Source organism: Caretta caretta, chromosome 23, assembly GCF_965140235.1.
Source record: "Caretta caretta isolate rCarCar2 chromosome 23, rCarCar1.hap1, whole genome shotgun sequence".
NCBI lineage: Eukaryota > Metazoa > Chordata > Testudines > Cheloniidae > Caretta > Caretta caretta.
The window spans coordinates 11,658,977-11,676,662 of NC_134228.1; the positions used below are offsets into that span (position 1 = coordinate 11,658,977).

At 47.1% G+C, this 17,686-nt stretch overlaps 1 protein-coding gene across 1 annotated transcript in view; it reads right to left on the reverse strand.

Moving 5' to 3' along the window:
* The window catches only part of LOC125627986 (butyrophilin subfamily 3 member A1-like), a 54,682-nt gene that overhangs the window by 34,729 nt on the left and 2,267 nt on the right, over positions 1-17,686 (reverse strand). The window contains exons 3-7 of the mRNA XM_048832657.2: positions 17,231-17,659; positions 14,648-14,701; positions 10,064-10,084; positions 9,398-9,418; positions 5,435-5,455 (exon numbers count right to left, since the gene is read on the reverse strand). Of these exons, the coding sequence (XP_048688614.2) occupies positions 5,435-5,455; positions 9,398-9,418; positions 10,064-10,084; positions 14,648-14,701; positions 17,231-17,659 (546 nt within the window). The remainder of the gene's footprint in view (positions 1-5,434; positions 5,456-9,397; positions 9,419-10,063; positions 10,085-14,647; positions 14,702-17,230; positions 17,660-17,686) is intronic.

A 17,686-nucleotide genomic window follows, 5' to 3' on the forward strand; every position in this document is an offset into this window, starting at 1 on the left:
TCAAGGTGGGCCATTTCCAGCACAAATACAGGTTTTCTCACCCCCCCCACCCCCATACACACACAAACTCACTCTCCTGCTGGTAATAGCTCATCCAAAGTGACCACTCTCCCTACAATGTGCATGATAATCAAGGTGGGCCATTTCCAGCACAAATCCAGGTTTTCTCACCACCCCCCACACACACAAACTCACTCTCCTGCTGGCAATAGCTCATCCAAACTGACCACTCTCCTTACAATGTGCATGATAATCAAGGTGGGCCATTTCCAGCATAAATCCAAGTTTAACCAGAACGTCGGGGGGCAGGGGGGTAGAAAAAAACAAGGGGAAATAGGCTACCTTGCATAATGACTTAGCCACTCCCAGTCTCTATTTAAGCCTAAATTAATAGTATCCAATTTGCAAATGAATTCCAATTCAGCAGTTTCTCGCTGGAGTCTGGATCTGAAGTTTTTTTGTTGTAAGATAGCGACCTTCATGTCTGTGATTGCGTGACCAGAGGGATTGAAGTGTTCTCCAACTGGTTTATGAATGTTATAATTCTTGACATCTGATTTGTGTCCAATCTCTACGTAAAAGAATAAATGGACACAAATCAGATGTCAAGAATTATAACATTCATAAGCCAGTCGGAGAACACTTCAATACATCTAAAGAATACATCTAAATTCTTAGAGTATAGGCCTTTACAGACAGACCTGAATATCTATATCCTAACACCCTGCAACCAGTGTCACCCTTTCAAAAGTTACTAAAAAGGCCTCGGGGCCATCATCAGGTCCCATCTTGGTTAGCCGCAGCGGCACAGTGGTGCGGGGTGACCCGGCTGCATCTCCTGGCTGGGGCTCCGCGGGGCAAGGCAGTGCCATCGCGAGCTGCTGTATGCGATATCGTTGGTGTTCCTGGTGCTGAACCCACAGGTCCCAAATCAGCTGCTGCTGCTGCTGCTGGGCGGCCTGTTGCCGCTCCTGGCTCTCTGTCAGGAGCTTGATAAGTTTGTCCACATCCATGGCTCTTTCTGGGGTGCGTGCCCCCCCCGACCCCTTCTCACAGGGGTCGAGGGATTGTGCCCACATTCTCCACCACATGTAGAGAGGTGAGCCGGGGCTTGTCTCTCTCCGGGGCAGCGGGGAACCACACCACCTCAATAAACACAGCAAGAGGTCTTGTGGGGAATTAGTTCTGCGGCGGGGGTCTTCCTCAGGGGCCCTTGTGACAGCATAAACAAACACAGTGAGCCCAGGCCCGAGGTCAGGGCGGGGCAAGGGTGAGTCAGGCTCTCAGGCCCTCAGGCAGGGGCTGAGCAACAACAGTACATAAGCAGCAAGCGAGGCCCTTGGTTACAAAGGCCCGGGGAGAGGGGGAGGCTGCCACCCACGAGTTTGGGTGGCAGGGGAGACCCAGGCCCTCCCACTCCACTGCGTCCCAGCCCGGGGCCCTAGCAGCGGCAGACGACCCGCTGCTGCATCGGGGAATCCCAGCCGCTACACACTGACATGGGTTCTGGCCATGCTGCAGCCAGACTAGGGTCAGCTGCCCCCGGGCTACTGCCAGACTCCCCCTCTGGAGGTACCTGGGTCGGGGTGGTGTCCTCACGGGGGTCCAGCACCATGGGTTCCTCGGGACAGCTGGCGAGGGGTAGACTCGGTAACTCCTCCTGGTAGCTGGCGTGGGGCAGGTCGGGCCAGTCCTCAGGTTTACCACGGGCCACTGGGGTTTCCCAGTCGCAAGCTAGGCTGGAGGCATCTGGCCTCCCCGGCAGCTGCTCTCTCAGTGAGCTCTGAGGTCGAGCTTTTATACTTCCAGGGCAACGCCTGACCCAATGAGGGATGGGCTCAGAGCTCCCTGCCTCTGCCCACTCTGGTGTCCGGAGGTACTCGTCTCTCTCAGGAGTGGCGGGGAACCACACCACCTCACTACAGTGAGAAATGTCCCTGAAGAGGGACGGGTGGCGGGATAGGCAGGAGGGATAGATATGGAATCGGGTTTCCGTTGCTGATGAATTCCAACGCCCACTTGTCTGAGGTGACATTCCGCCATGTTGGGTAGAATGGGGTCAGATGGTCAGCAAATTGATGAAGAGTTTCTGAGGGTGGCAGCACATGGTCTAGGTGGAAGTGTCTCGGGGACTCAACCAAGTTCTCAAAACTGCAGTTTTGAGGTAGGTCATGAGATGTAGATGATTGTGATGGGGCCTGTCTACGTTTAGAAGGAGGTCTCTGTTATCTCCACTGCAGGTCAGAGTGTCATTGAGTTAGGACAGCCAGAGGACAAGATCTTGGGGCAGGGTGATATCTACCTGGTCTTTTCTTCTGTGCTGTGTATAAATGCTGAGTGATCTCAATGTTGCTTTTGAATCTTTTAGGGAATAGAGGGATTCATCAATCCAGTTGGCAAATGGTTTGGAGCTTTTGAATGGCACATCCTCTACTGCGGCCTGCACTTCCTTCAGGAATCCCAACAGGTGTGGCCATGAACTCCATCTCATAACCACTGATGTTGCTATTGACAAAGCCTCATAATGGGAAATTCTGAATTTTAGAATTGCCATTGAGACATCTATCCTCTTCCACTCTTCAACACTGGGAGTCATTTTGGAGTGATGTTGTCTCCCCATTTCATTCACCGCATTGACCACCAGAGAGTTTGGTGTGGGATATGAAAATAAGAAGCCCATGTCCATTAAATTAGCAGATGCTGGGGGGTTGGGGTTGGCATCACTGCGTCGTCTAATGAAGATGATGAGAAATTGGGGACACCAGAAATGGACACAGTATTCCAGTGGCAGAGCCAAAGACAGAACTAATATAACCTTCAGAGTCCTATTTAAGATCATCCCCATGCCCTCTGGCCCTCTGCCTACCCAACCCATTCCTACTGAAGGGGTTTTGTGAGGTTCAAGGAAAAGGGTACAGCCATGCTGAGAAAGAAATTGCACCTGTTCAGATCACAGACAATCTGTGTCTGACTGGCCCAGTCATGGGACAGGAATGGTGAGTGGGTTCTTGAATGATATCACCCTGGGGAACAGTAGGTGGGATTGTATATAAAGGGGTTAACAGCTCTTACTGGAGAGCTCAGGCATGCACGGGGACAGCACCCTCAGCACACTGCTGCCAGGGACAGGGGCATCCAGGAAACTCTTCTGGCAGAAAGTCACAAGACCTCTGAGCATGAGAGCTGGTATCTGTCAGACTCCTGGACTTTGTGGCTATTCCAGCATGTGCTGAATTCTGCTGTGTGAGGGGAGAACCCCCCTCACTGATGCGGGATGCAATTAAAGACCCCTGAAGTTCCCAGAAGAACTTTCCCATCCAAGGGGATACTCTGTCTTTCAATATCAAGAGTTCCCCCTCGGGGCACTGTATGAAACCCCACAGAGATGTTTAAGACTTACCGTGATTTCCTGGGTGCAGTGTAGAACAAGCTGCTAAATATTTCCCTGATCAAATCCCACTCTGTATGATCATCTCAGAAATCAAAGCAAACTCATTCTTGCCATCATGCCATTGTTTGTGAAATGAGATACAGGCTCACATATGTCCTATTTGTCTTTTTTTCTGAAAACTGGGTTAATGAACATTTCTTTCCTCTCAACAGCCTCCATGGTGACAACTTCATCAGTGCTCCAGGACTGGAGCACCCATGGAATAAAAGCATGGGTGCTCAGCACTCACCGGCTGGCCCGGCCAATCAGCTCCTTCCCCTCCACCGCAGCACCTCCTGCCCACACTGATCAGCTGTTCTGCAGAGGGCAGGAGGTGCTCAGGGGGGAGGAGCATGGACAGGAAGAGGCGGAACAAGCGCAGGGCGCTCTTGGGAGAGGCGGTGGAACGGGGCAGAAAGAGGCGGAGTGGGAGCGGGAAGAGGCAGGGAAGGAGTGGGGCCTGGAGGGAAGGGGTATAGTAGGGGCAGGGCCTGGGCAGACAGGTGGTCAAGCACCATCAAGGAAATCAAAACGTTGGCACCTCTGCCTACACTGCCCCCACAGAACTGGGTGACTGAATCAAACCTTAACAATGTCTCCTTCATTTCGAAGTGAAAATTCAGAACAGTCCATTTTAATATGGAGGAAATAGAAACTTTTGACTCTACGGAGATGCTTTTGTGTCTCTTTTTTTCATCCAAAAAGCCTTTTTCTCCCTGAAATAGACACATTCCCATGGAAAGTTTCTGCCATCACCTTGCTCTCATCGTGAATACACTGGACCGGAAGACAGAATATCTAGGGTCTATTTCCTGCTCAAACATCCCTGTGTGACTATCAGCACTTCCTTTGCAGGGGGAATGTCAAAGATCCAACACTGGGGGCTCTGCACAGGATGTGGGTTCCGAGTTTGGGGGAAGCTCTTTCGGGCAGACAATTCTCCCTCCATCCCTGACGCACAGGGTGGAGTGTCCGCATGGCTTCAGCTACTACAAGGTCAGGCACAGCACGAGCAACTCGGTCCTGCCACACTCCCCATCCAGAGCTTTTCCATTCAGTGCATAAGTTCAGTTCCTGTAGCATGTAGATGTTTTTTCTCTCCTGCCCGACTGCCCTTGAACCCCGACCCCCTCTGACTTTCTTTGCAAAGTGCTGATGAGGTCTCAGCTCGCTGACATACCAGGATTCCAGAGTAATCTGCACAGACCCTCCACTGCCCAGATGCACGGGGCATGCAATGAGAGCATCCCTTCTGCAGCTGAAATTGTTGGAACCAATACAGGGCACACGAAGTTTAGTCAGTGGACTGTAAGTATTAAGTAAAGTAGGCAAACTCACCCATTTGCTCCTGGAGTTCCGCTGCAAAAGAAAAATGGGGAGAAGAAGAAAACAGTTCAGTGAATGTCCATTGACTTATGGATTGAAGAGGGTGAATGAGATCCTTTCTTTGTTGATTAGCATAAATATTGGCCATGGTAGTGACCTACCTCTTCAATCCATGGGCGAGCCCCATACCTATTCCGCTATGGAGTAGATAGAGAAGATGATATTCTTGCTTTGATCAATTGAAGAAAAAACTTCATGGTGACAACTAATCAGCAAAAGGTGAATATGACACACTACGCTCCTCTGCCAGTATGGGTTCTGCTATGAAAGGAGCAGTAACACCATTTACATCATGAGCTGCCTTCCATTTGCTGATTCAATGCAGCGTCCTTTCAGTGTGTACGTGGCCTTTCCTACCGTGTCTCTGCAAGAGTGTTATAGTTCTTGGAGAATACAAACAACTAGTGGGTGAGTCTATTTCAATTTCAGCAATGTATGAGCAGCACTGCTGAGAACCAGCAAGTGCTCATATATGTTATTGACAAAATTAGCCTCGTAATCTACTCTATCAAAAACAGGAAAGTGGGTAAGGTCTAATAAATCAATGATTTTTCTTTTCATTCTAGAAGACTCCTACACAACAGTAGAGCACATGGAAGAAACAGGTCACAGACTTACTTTTTCTCTTTTCCAAGTCTCCTAAAAAAGAAAAAAATATATTTAAAGATAACAATAGCAGCCTTTGTAATAATAAGGCCAAGAACAAACGCAGCTACAATCTTGATTTGAAAAATTTCCAGTGATGGAGCATCCACCGCAACCCCTTGTAAATTATTCCAACGCCTAATCACCCTCACTCTTAAAAATTTACCCTTATTTCCAGTCTGACTTTCCTAATTTCAATTTCCAGCCATTGCATTTTGCTCGACCATTCTCTGCTAGACTAAAGAGCGCATTATCACATATTTGTTCTCTATCTACTGTGACAGGGTCGGGCCAGATGGCTACAGGAGAATAACAGAAGGCAGATATAATAGCCCAAGGTTAAGTAGGTCCCTTTTCCCTGGCTCAGGGAACAGGGAAGTTTCCAGAACCATCAGGAACTTTCTGGAGACAATTAAGACAGACAGGCTGATTAGAACACCTGCAGCCAATCAAGAAGCTGCTAGAATCAATTAAGGCAGGCTAATCAGGGCACCTGGGTTTAAAAAGGAGCTCACTTCAGTCTGTGGTGCATGCAAGGAGCTGGGAGCGAGAGGCGCTAGAAGCTGAGAGTGAGAACACATACTGTTGGAGGACTGAGGAGTAAAGCATTATCAGACACCAGGAGGAAGGTCCTGTGGTGAGGATAAAGAAGGTGCTGGGAGGAGGCCATGGGGAAGTAGCCCAGGGAGTTGTAGCTGTCGCATAGCTGTTCCAGGAGGCTCTCTAGACAGCTGCATTCCACAGGGCCCTGGGCTGGAACCCGGAGTAGAGGGTGGGCCCGGGTTCCCCCCAAACCTCCCAACTCCTGGTCAGACACAGGAGGAGTTGACCTGGACTGTGGGTTCACAAAAACGGCCAAACTGAGGACTGCCGTGAAGCTCCAAGGTGAACAAATCTGCCAATAAGTGCAAGACCCACCGAGGTAGAGGAGGAACTTTGTCACAACTGGTGTCAGAAGTAGGATCTGGTGTGCACAGCACAGCAGAAGGAGGGTGTTTGGGGAAAAAAAAAGGGAGAGGGTTTTTTTTTCCCTCACCACAATGGAGGACGTAGTGCGGGCACTGATACAAGCCACAACTGCCCAGCATGAAGCTCCCAGTGTCCAGGCAGCCGCCCAACAGGAGGCAGTGAGGCTGCAGCAAGAGACTAATCGCCTGTTGATGGACCAGGCTGCTCAAGACCGGGCTATGTTTCAGGAACTGGTAAACCAGGTAAAAGCACTTACAGAGCTGAACTGCAGCCATGATGGGACGCAGATCATGCGGGCCAGCAATTGGCTGCAGAAAATGACGCGGGAGGATGATGTAGAGGCATACCTCCTGGCCTTTGAGAGGAATGCCCTGCGGGAGGTTTGGCCCCGAGAACAGTGGTCTGGCATCCTCGCGCCGTTCCTGTGTGGGGAGGCCCAGAAGGCCTCCTATGATTTGCCTGAAGAGGCTGCGGCAGACTACCCCCCAGCTGAAAGCAGAGATCCTGGCGGATCTGGGGTAACGACCGCAGTGCAGGCCCAGCGATATCATGAGTGGAGGTACCAGGAAAACAAAACCCCATGGTCCCAATTATATGACCGCATCCATCTTGCACAAAAGGGGTTATGAACTGAGTCCCGGAGTCCGGAGGAGATACTAGAGGTTCTGCTCATCGACCGGTACATGAGAGGACTACCACCACACCTTCGCGCCTGGGAAAGCCAGAACGAACCCTCCACCTACGACGAGGTTGTCGTGCTGGTAGAAAGGCGAAGGACGGCAAGGGAGCTGACCCGACCAGTTAAGGAAAAAGCACCCTGGGTTAAACTAGCAGCACCAAGCCCTAGAGCTCGGGTGACTGGGCCACCAGGAGAGCCCAGGGGGTAAAAGAGAGGGGCTGAAGGCCCACCAGAAGCCACAGAGAGTTGGAGCACTGAGGGGAAAGAGGATCGTGATGTTAAACTGCCCAAACCAAGAGACCGGGGAAAACCTAGGGCTCCATACAGACGTTATGCCTGCGGGGAGTGGGGACACATGGCTGCACAGTGTCCCAATGCCGAGGAGCCTATGCAGTGTAACCTGGGGAACTGGGCAGACACATGCTCCCTAATCCACCTTGTGGGGGTCTCACTAACCCCACATAGGTACACCAGACCAGTGAAGCTAAATGGGGTAGAGACCACAGCACTGGTTGATTCGGGGAGTGCTATCACGCATGTCTCGGGGAAGCTCGTGAAGCGTAGTCAGCTACTGTGGGCTAAGCATACGGGGATAACATGTGTCCATGGGACAGTTGGTTATTACCCCACCATCCCAGTAAAAATTGAGATTCAGGGGAACACTACTGAGGTAGCAGCAGGTGTAGTCCCTAAACTCCCATACCCGGTGCTCATAGGGAGGGACTTCCCAGGGTTTGAAGACTTACTCCCGGCAGGGGAATTGGAGAAAGGGGGAAGCCCTGAAAGTAGTGAGGCATCCACAGTAGACTGTCAACCTCCAACCTTCTCTGAAATATCCCCAGATTTCTTCTCCGCTCCCAGACAGCGTAGAAAGACGAAACGGGAAAGAAGGGCAGCTAAGGCCTTGGGAACCCGAATACTGGCCCAAAGCCAGAGGGTTGCTCTCGGAGGTAGGCAGATCCGAGCAGCTGAAAAGGATGCCACCCAGGAAGGAGAAGTACCCGAGTCTGACCCACACCCTAACGCCTCTGAACCAATAGAAGCAACAGAGACTGGCCCCCTACATCTCAGGCAGATTAGCCCTGGGAGAGGAAATTTTGGAAAGGACCAGCCTGAAGACCCAAGGTATGACAACATCAGGAAGGAGGTGACCGAAATAGATGGGGTCCCCGTGGAAGGGAAAACCCAGGGACCAGGACCCTACTTCATAATGAAGAAGAATCTCTTATACCAGGTTACACCAGTAAAGGGGTAGAAGGTACAGCAGATCCTAGTACCTCAAAAATACCAGAATGCTGTATTAAGTCTGGTCCATAGTCATCTTTGTGGGGGGCATTTCAGGGTAGAGAAGACCCTGGCACGAGTCCTGCGATGATTCTTCTGGCCCGGAGTACATGAAGAAGTGCGGAGGTACTGTGCGTCCTGCCCGGAGTGTCAGCTGCACAGTCCCCCTCCCCACTTGAGGGCACCTTTGGTACCCCTTCCCATCATAGAGGTCCCCTTCGTGCAAATAGCCATGGACCTAGTGGGACCCCTGGAGAAGACAGCCCGGGGCCACCAATATATACTTGGATTATGCTACTCGCTACCCAGAAGCCGTACCCCTGCGGAACACGGCCTTTAAAACGATAGCTAAAGAGTTGGTGGGGATCTTTGCCCGAGTGGGGTTACCAAAGGAGATATTAACAGACCAAGGTACCCCATTTAGGTCAAAGCTAATGAAGGACCTCTGTACGCTACTCCATATACATACCCTGAGAACTTCAGTCTATCATCCACAGACCCATGGGCTGGTAGAAAGGGTTAACCGAACCCTCAAAGCAATGATAAGGTAGCTCGGGACGGGAAGGATTGGGACTCCCTACTACCCTACCTTATGTTTGCAATCCGGGAGGTACCTCAGGCCTCAACTGGGTGGAGTGTCCACATGGCTTCAGCTACTACAAGGTCAGGCACAGCACGAGCAACTCGGTCCTGCCACACTCCCCATCCAGAGCTTTTCCATTCAGTGCATAAGTTCAGTTCCTGTAGCGCGTGGATGTTTTTTCTCACATGCGCAACTGCCCTTGAACCCCGACCCCTCTCACTTTCTTTGCAAAGTGCTGATGAGGTCTCAGCTCACTGACATACCAGGATTCCAGAGTAATCTGCACAGACCCTCCACTTCCCTGATGCAAGGGGCATGCAATGAGAGCATCCCTTCTGCAGTTGAAATTTTTGGAACCCATGCAGGGCACACAAAGTTTGGTCAGTGGACTGTAAGTATTGAGTAAAGTAGGCAAACTCACCCATTTGCTCCTGGAGTTCCTCTGCAAAAGAAAAATGGGGAGAAGAAGAAAACAGTTCAGTAAATGTCCATTGACTTATGAATTGAAGAGGGTGAGTGAGATCCTTTCTTTGTCGATTAGCATGAATATTGGCCATGGGTAGTGAGCTAGCTCTTCAATCCGTGGGCTAGCCCCATTCCTATCCTGCTACGTAGTAGATAGAGAAGATGATATTCTTGCTTTGATCAATTGAAGAAAAAACTTCATGGCGACAACTAATTAGAAAAGGTGAATATGACACACTATGCTCTTCTGCCAGTATGGGTTCTGCTGTGAAAGGAGCAGTAACACCATTTACATCATGAACTGCCTTCCATTTGCTGATTCAATGCAGAGTCCTTTCCGTGTGTACGTGGCCTTTCCTACCGTGTCTCTGCAAGAGTGTTATGGTTCTTGGAGAATACAAACAACTAGCGGGTGAGTCTATTTCAATTTTGGCAATGTATGAGCAGCACTGCTCAGAACCAGCAAGTGCTCAAATATGTTATTGACAAAATTAGCCTAGTAATCTACTCTATCAAAAACAGGAAAGTGGGGTGAGGCCTAATAACTCAATGAATTTTCTTTTCATTCCACAAGATTCCTACAGAGCAGTAGAATACACAAAAGAAAAAGACAAAGACTTACTTCTTCTCTTTTCCAAGTCTCCTAAACAAGAAAAAAAATCTTTAAAGATAACAATATCACCTTTTATAATAATATGGCGAAGAACAAAGGTAACTAATAGTGCACAGAAGCATAGAATCATAGAAGATTAGGGTTCAAAGAGACTTCAGGAGGTCATCTAGCCCAAACCCTTGCTCAAAACAGGACTAGCACCAGTTAAATTATCACAGCCAGGGCTTTCTCAAGCTGGGCCTTATATACCTCCAAGGATGCAGATTCCACCACCTCCCTAGGTAACCCATTTCAGTGCTTCACCACCCTCCAAGTAAAAAATATCAAAAGCTGTGTTTATCAGCGAATAGCTCTGAGTGACCAAGTAACTACACAATGAACATCATACTGTCTAAGGCCTCTACAACATGGGCCAGAGAACTTTCCCCAAACAATTCATGTTTGCATTAGAGCACATCCTTTACAAAGAACATACAACCTTGATTTCAAAAATGTCCAGTGATGGAGGATCCACCACTACCCATGTTACATTTTTACAATGTTTAATCATCCTCATGCTTAAAAATGTATGCCTTATTTCTAGTCTTACTTTCCTAATTTCAATTTCCAGCCATTGGATTTTCCTAGACCATTCTCTGCTAGACTAAAGAGCCCATTATCACATATTTGTCCTCTATGTACATACATATAGAGTGCAATCAAGTCACCCCTTCTCTTTGTTAAACTAAATAGATTGAGCTCTTTGAATCTATCACTATAACATGTTATCTAATCCTTTAATCATTCTGGTGCTGTTCTCTGAACCGTCTCCAGTTTGACAACTTCTTTCTGCAGTGGGGGACACCAGAACTGCACATACTATTCCAGCAACACAGCGAAATACAGAGCTAATATAACCTCTATCGTCCTAACTAATATCATCCCCATGCCCTTTGGCCTGGGGCCTAGCGAACACTTTCCTACTGAAGGGCTTGTGTGAGGTCCAAGCAAAGGGATACAGCTTTGCTGAGACAGAAATTGTACCTATTCCCATCACAGACGATGTGTGTGGGATCGGCCTATGTGTGTGTCAGGAAAGGTGAGTGGATTGCTAAACTGCACCGCCCTGCGGAGCTCTGGGTGGGATTATGCCTCAAGAGATTAACAGCTCCTCCTGGAGATTCCAGGCATGTAGGGGGACAGCACCCTCAGCACCCTAGTGCCAAGGGCAGGGAAGGCCAGGACCCTCATCTTCTATTATTCCAAAAGGACATACACCTCCACTTGTCACATATTTGTCTTCAGAATATAAGAACGGCCAGACTGGGTCACACAAAAGGCCCATCTAGCCCAGTATCCTGTTGTCCGACAGTGGCCAATTCCAGGTGCCACAGAGGGAATGAACAGAACAGGTAATCATCATCAAGTGATCCATCCTCTGTCACCCATTCCCAGTTTCTGGCAAACAGGCTAGGGACACCATTCCTGTCCATCCTGGCTAACAGCCATTGATGGAGCTATCCTCCATTAATTTATCCAGTTGTTTTTTGAACCCTCTTATAGTCTTGGCTTTCACAACGTCCTCTGGCAAGGAGTTCCACAGGTTGACTGTGCGTTGTATGAAGAAATACTTCCTATTGTTTGTTTTAAACCTGCTGCCTATTAATTTCATTTCCTAGCTCTTGTGTTATGAGAAGGAGTAAATAACACTTCCTTATCTACTTTCTCCACACCATTCATGATTTTTTAGACCTCAATCATATCCCCCCTTAGTTGTCTCTTTCCAAGCTGAAAAGTCCCAGTCTTATTAATCTCTTCTCATATGGAAGCTGTTCTGTACCCTAATAATTTTTGTTGCCCTTTTCTGAAACTTTTCCAGTTCCAATATATCTTTTTTGAGATGGGGCGACCATATGCATGCAGTATTCAATAGATAGGCGTACCATGGATTTGTATAGAGGCAATATGATATTTTCTGTCTTATTATCTATCCCTTTCTTAATGATTCCCAACATTCTGTTCGCATTTTTGACCGTCACTGCACATTGAGTGGATGTTTTCAGAGAACTATCCACAATGACTCCAAGATCTCGTTCTTGAGTGGTAACAGCTAATTTAGACCCCATTGTTGTATATGTATAGTTGGGATTATGTTTTCCAATGTGCATTACTTTGCATTTATCAACACTGAATTTCATCTGCCATGTTGTTGCCCAGTCACCCAGTTCTGAGAGATCCTTTTGTAGCTCTTTGCAGTCTGCCTGGGACTTAATGATCTTGAGTAGTTTGGTATCATCTGCAAATTTTGCTACCTCACCATTTACCCCTTTTTCCAGATCATTTATGAATATGCTGAATAGGACTGGTCCTAGTACAAACCCCTGGGGGATAACACTATTTACCTCTCTCCATTCTGAAAACTGACCATTTATTCCTACCCTTTGTTTCCTATCTTTTAACCAGTTACCAATCCATGAGAGCACCTTCCCTCTTATCCCATGACCGCTCACTTTGCTTAAAAGTCTTTGGTGAGGGACCTTACCAAAGGCTTTCTGAAAATCTAAATATACTATATCCACTGGATCGCCCTTGTCCACATGCTTGTTGACCCCCTCAAAAAATTCTAGTAGATTGGTGAGGTATGATTTCCCTTTACAAAAAACATGTTGACTATTCCCCAACAAATTATGCTCATCTAAGTGTCTGACAACTCTGTTCTTTATTATAGTTTCAACCAGTTTGCCCGGTACTGAAGTCAGGCCTGTAATTGCCAGGGTCACCTCTGGAGACCTTTTTAAAAATTGGCATCACATTAGCTATCCTCCAGTCATTTGGTACAGAAGCTGATTTAAATAATAGGTTACAAACTACAGTAAGTAGTTCTGCAATTTCACATCTGAGTTCCTTCAGAACTCTTGGGTGAATACCATCTTGTCCTGGTGACTTATTACTGTTTAGTTTATCAATTTGTTCCAAAACCTCCTCTAATGACACCTCAATCTGGGACAGTTCCTCAGATTTGTCACCTAAAAAGAACGGCTCGGGTTTGGGAATCTCCCTCCCATCCTCAGCCGTGAAAACCGATGCAAACAATTCATTTAGTTCCTCTGCACTGGCCTTATCGTCTTTGAGTGCTCCTTTAGCATCTTGATCATCCATTGGCCCCACTGGTTTTTTAGCAGGCTTCCTGTTTCTGATGTACTAAAAAAAATTTGCTATTACTTTTTGAGTCTTTGACTAGCTGTTCTTCAGATTCTTTTTTGGCCTTCCTAATTGTATTTTTACACTTCATTTGCCAGCGTTTATGCTCCTTTCTATTTTCCTCACTAGGATTTAATTTCCACTTTTTAAAGGATGCCTTTTTGCCTCTCACTGCTTCTTTTACTTTGTTGTTTAGCCACGGTGGCTCTTTTTTGGTTCTCTGGCTATGTTTTTTAATTTGAGGTGTACATTTAATTTAAGCCTCTATTACGGTGTCTTTAAAAAGTTTCCACACAGCTTGCAGGGATTTCACTTTTGGCACGGTACCCTTTAATTTCTGTTTAACTAACCTCCTCATTTCTGTGTAGTTCCCCTTTCTGAAATTAAATGCTACAGTGTTGGGCTCCTGTGGTGTTTTCCCTGCCACAGGGATGTTAAATTTAATCATATTATGGTCACTATCACCAATCGGTCCAGCTATATTCACCTCTTGGACCTGATCCTGTGTTCCACTTTGGACTAAATCAAGAATTGCCTCCCCTCTGGTGGGTTCCAGGACTAGCTGCTCCAAGAAGCAGCCATTTAAGGTGTCAAGAAACTTTATCTCTGCATCCTGTCCTGAGGTGATCTGTATCCAGTCAATATGGGGATAGTTGAAATCCCCCATTATTATTGAGTTTTTTATTTTAATAGTCATTCTAATCTCTCTGGGCATTTCACAGTCACTATCATCATAGAATCATAGAATCTCAAGATTGGAAAGGACCTCAGGAGGTCATCTAGTCCAACCCCCTGCTCAAAGCAGGACCAATCCCAATTTTTGCCCCAAATCCCTAAATGGCCCCCTCAAGGACTGAACTCACAACCCTGGGTTTAGCAGGGCAATGCTCAAACCATGAGCTATTTCCCCCCCGGTCAGGTGGTCAGTAATATATCCCTACTGCTATATTCTTATTATTAAAGCATGGAATTATTATCCATAGAGATTCTATGGTACAGTTTGGGTCATTTAAGATTTTTACTTCATTTCATTCTACACTTTCATTCACATATAGTGCCACTCCCCCACCAGCATGACCTGTTCTGTCCTTCCGATATATTTTGTACCCTGGTATTACTGTGTCCCATTGATTATCCTCATTCCACCAAGTTTCTATGATGCCTATTATATCAATATCCTCATTTAATACCAGGCACTCATCTTTGTTATTGCTTAACACTGGGTGAATGAACATTTCTTTTCTCTGATCAGCCCCAGTCTGACACCCCAGCCCTGACCAACCAGATGTACAACCTGACAGTAAAAAATATCCAGATTCTCCTCACTCACAATTGCAAAACTCACTCAACTCCCACTCACGGCAAAAGGAGAAAGGTCCTGACCTCCCTTCTCTGAATGGGAAAATCACTGACCTTTCCCCTTCCAAACTGCAGAAGCCAACTTACCCTTTTCCTCCTTGAGTTGGGCTGCAAAAGAAAAACAAAAGGAACACTTTTCAATATATTTACTTCATTGCTTTCAAATTAGGGGCCCAGTACTGTTCCCAGTGTAGCCAATGGAAGATGACACTGAATTCAGTGAAGGAAGTCTCGTGTCTTGGAATAAGTGGTGCTCAATTTTTCTGACACCCCCACTCTGCCCCTATGTGATTCTGTACTTAAATGGAACCTTAATTTCTTCATGAATTTGTTCTGTGAAAGAGGCACAGGGTCAGCACATGTTACGTGAAGGGGTACATTTTTCTCATGTATCTGAATGTAAAGGACATAAAGCCGGTGCAGACTTACTCATTTGCTTCTGAACATGAACTGTTACAATGACCTCAAAATGCTTATTTTTCAAACCAAGAAAAAATTGTACTTTATTTTTTCTGCTAAAACTTTCATGACATTATCAGGTACGTGACACTAAATATGCAGGGGTTGGGAGCAACTGGGAAAAGTAGAATCAAAGAGGTGGGTTTTGAATGTAGCTGGGAAACCTGAGAAGTTTGGACCATTCTGGTTTTGTGCAGGATTGAGTTCTGTAGTCTGAATCCAGCTTCCATGCAGTTTAATGTTCTGTCTCACAAGCCTCCCCCTATTGGCTCACATTGCTCAGGGGTGTGGATTTTTCATACCCCTGTGTGACATAGGTATACTGACATAGATCTGTAGTGTAGACCTAACCTAAGTTTCCTGGAAAGTTAACTGGACTTTCTCCAAAGTATCTAAGGACTTGTCTGCATGGGGAAACTCAAGAAAGTTAATCTGAATCAACTATTCAAATTTATTAGTTAAACCACAATAAACACATGTTTTTCAGAAATTATTCAGAATTAAAGTGGCCTTAATTTGATTTAGCTTAGTTCACAGATTGAATTCAGGCAATTTAAAATCTGAATAAGGATGTCCACACAGGGGCTTAATGAAATTTAACTAATCCACTTTACATTCAAACTTCAGTTAAGTCGAATTCATTTTCCAGAATGCTTCTGTATAGACAACAACTCAGTAACTTTTGAAAATGGGACTCAAGATCCTAAATCATTTTACCTCATGAAATAAAATGTATTTTTTTCAACCTCAGCGTGGAAAGAAAAAACATCTTTTCTCTGTTGTTAACAAATTATTATTATTGTAATAATAAACTCTCACAAAGTTCTTGAGGTCCCTTCCAGCCCTACATTTCTTTTATTCTATGTTGTTATGGCTGAAGGTTCTCCTGTTCTTAGGATACTAACAAACTCTGTTGTAAAATTAACAGTGCTTCAGAAAGGCGTATTAAAAAGTAGTTTAAATTACACTCTAACATCACTTTAATTTTTAGAAGATAGATTTAACAATACAGCTCCAAGAACTGGCATTTTAAAGGCAAATAAAGGGGAGAGTGATTATTATTGGTATGTCTGCTAACAACAGACAATTTGAAATCAGGAAACTGATCTCACAGTGACATGCATTAGACCATCTAATTTAGGCGTGGGCAAACTTTTTGGCCTGAGGGCCACATTGGGGTTGCAAAATTGTATGGAGGGTAGGGTACGGAAGGCTGTGCCTCCCCAAACAGCTGGCCCTGCCCCCTATCTGACCCCCACCCACTTCCTGCCCCCCTCAGAAACCCCAACCCATCCAACCCCCCCCCACTCCTTGTCCCCACCCATCCCTAACCATCCCCCCTACTCCTTGTCCCCATGACAGCCCCCTCCTGAGACCCCCCACCCTAACTGCCCCCCCAGACTCCTCCCCTTACCCCCTGACCCCTATCGTTGCACACACCCACTCCCTGACAGACCCCCGGGTCTCCCTGCCCCTTATCATAGAATCATAGAATATCAGGGTGGGAAGGGACCTCAGGAGGTCATCTAGTCCAACCCCCTGCTCAAAGCAGGACCAACCCCAACTCCCTAGATCCCTAAATGGCCCCCTCAGGGATTGAACTCACAACCCTGGGTTTAGGGGGCCAATGCTCAGACCACTGAGCTATCCCTCCCCCTGCAATAGATAACCCCCACCCCGCTCCCCAACCCCTTACAGGGCCACTCAGAGCAGCGTGTCTGGCGGCCGTGTGGCCCACCAGAGCCAGACGTGCTGCCCGCTGGAGCTCGCAGCCCCATCCCCTTACCAGGCCACTCAGAACAGCAGGAACTCAGGCCCCCTGGAGCCTGCCAGGCAGGAGCAGCGGGCCAGAGTGCTGACCGCGCGGCAGCGTGGCTCCAGGGGAGGGGGGACAGCCGGGGAGGGGCCGGGTGGAGCCTCCCCGGCCGGGAGCTCAGGGGCCCAACAGGAAGGGCCCCCGGGCAGAGTGTGGCCCGCGGGCCATAGTTTGCCCATCCCTGATCTAATAGCTACCCAATGGAAGAAGTGGAAATGCCACCATTTAGGAGTTTTAAAACAATAAAATAATAATAAAATAAAATGTGCCGTGGAGAAGGGACAAGCCTGCACTGGCTCCTGGGGAGACAGAATAATAGAGTTTTGTTAAATCTGCTTTCTCCAATTCTAGGCTTTTCTTACCTATAACCAAGACGTCAATGATGATATCTCTGTGAAATGAGTTGGCTGTGGCAGAACATACGTATTTCCCTTTGTCTTCCACCTGAATATTGTTCAGTTTCAGAGAAATATTTCCTTTCCCAAACTCCTTTCCTTTAAAAACTTCTGCCTTTTTTCCATATTCTTTCCTGTGCCATTCTCTGCTGTTGACTCCATTTGGAGACAAATAACCCATTGCGCATTTGTCATCATGTGGATAAGAATTAACCAGGGGGCTGCTTTCATCATAGAGGTAGAAATAGATTGTCTTATCCTTTCCAGGTCCAACTTTCCTCCATTGCAGCTCCATGCTAGGGGGCAGATGTTTCGTAATCAGCCGGCAGGGAAGAATGGCGTTTTCTCCAATTCCAGCGGTAACGACGTCATGTTCTGCCTCCACATCAAAGAAACCTGAAAAATGTTCAGGGGGTTATATTT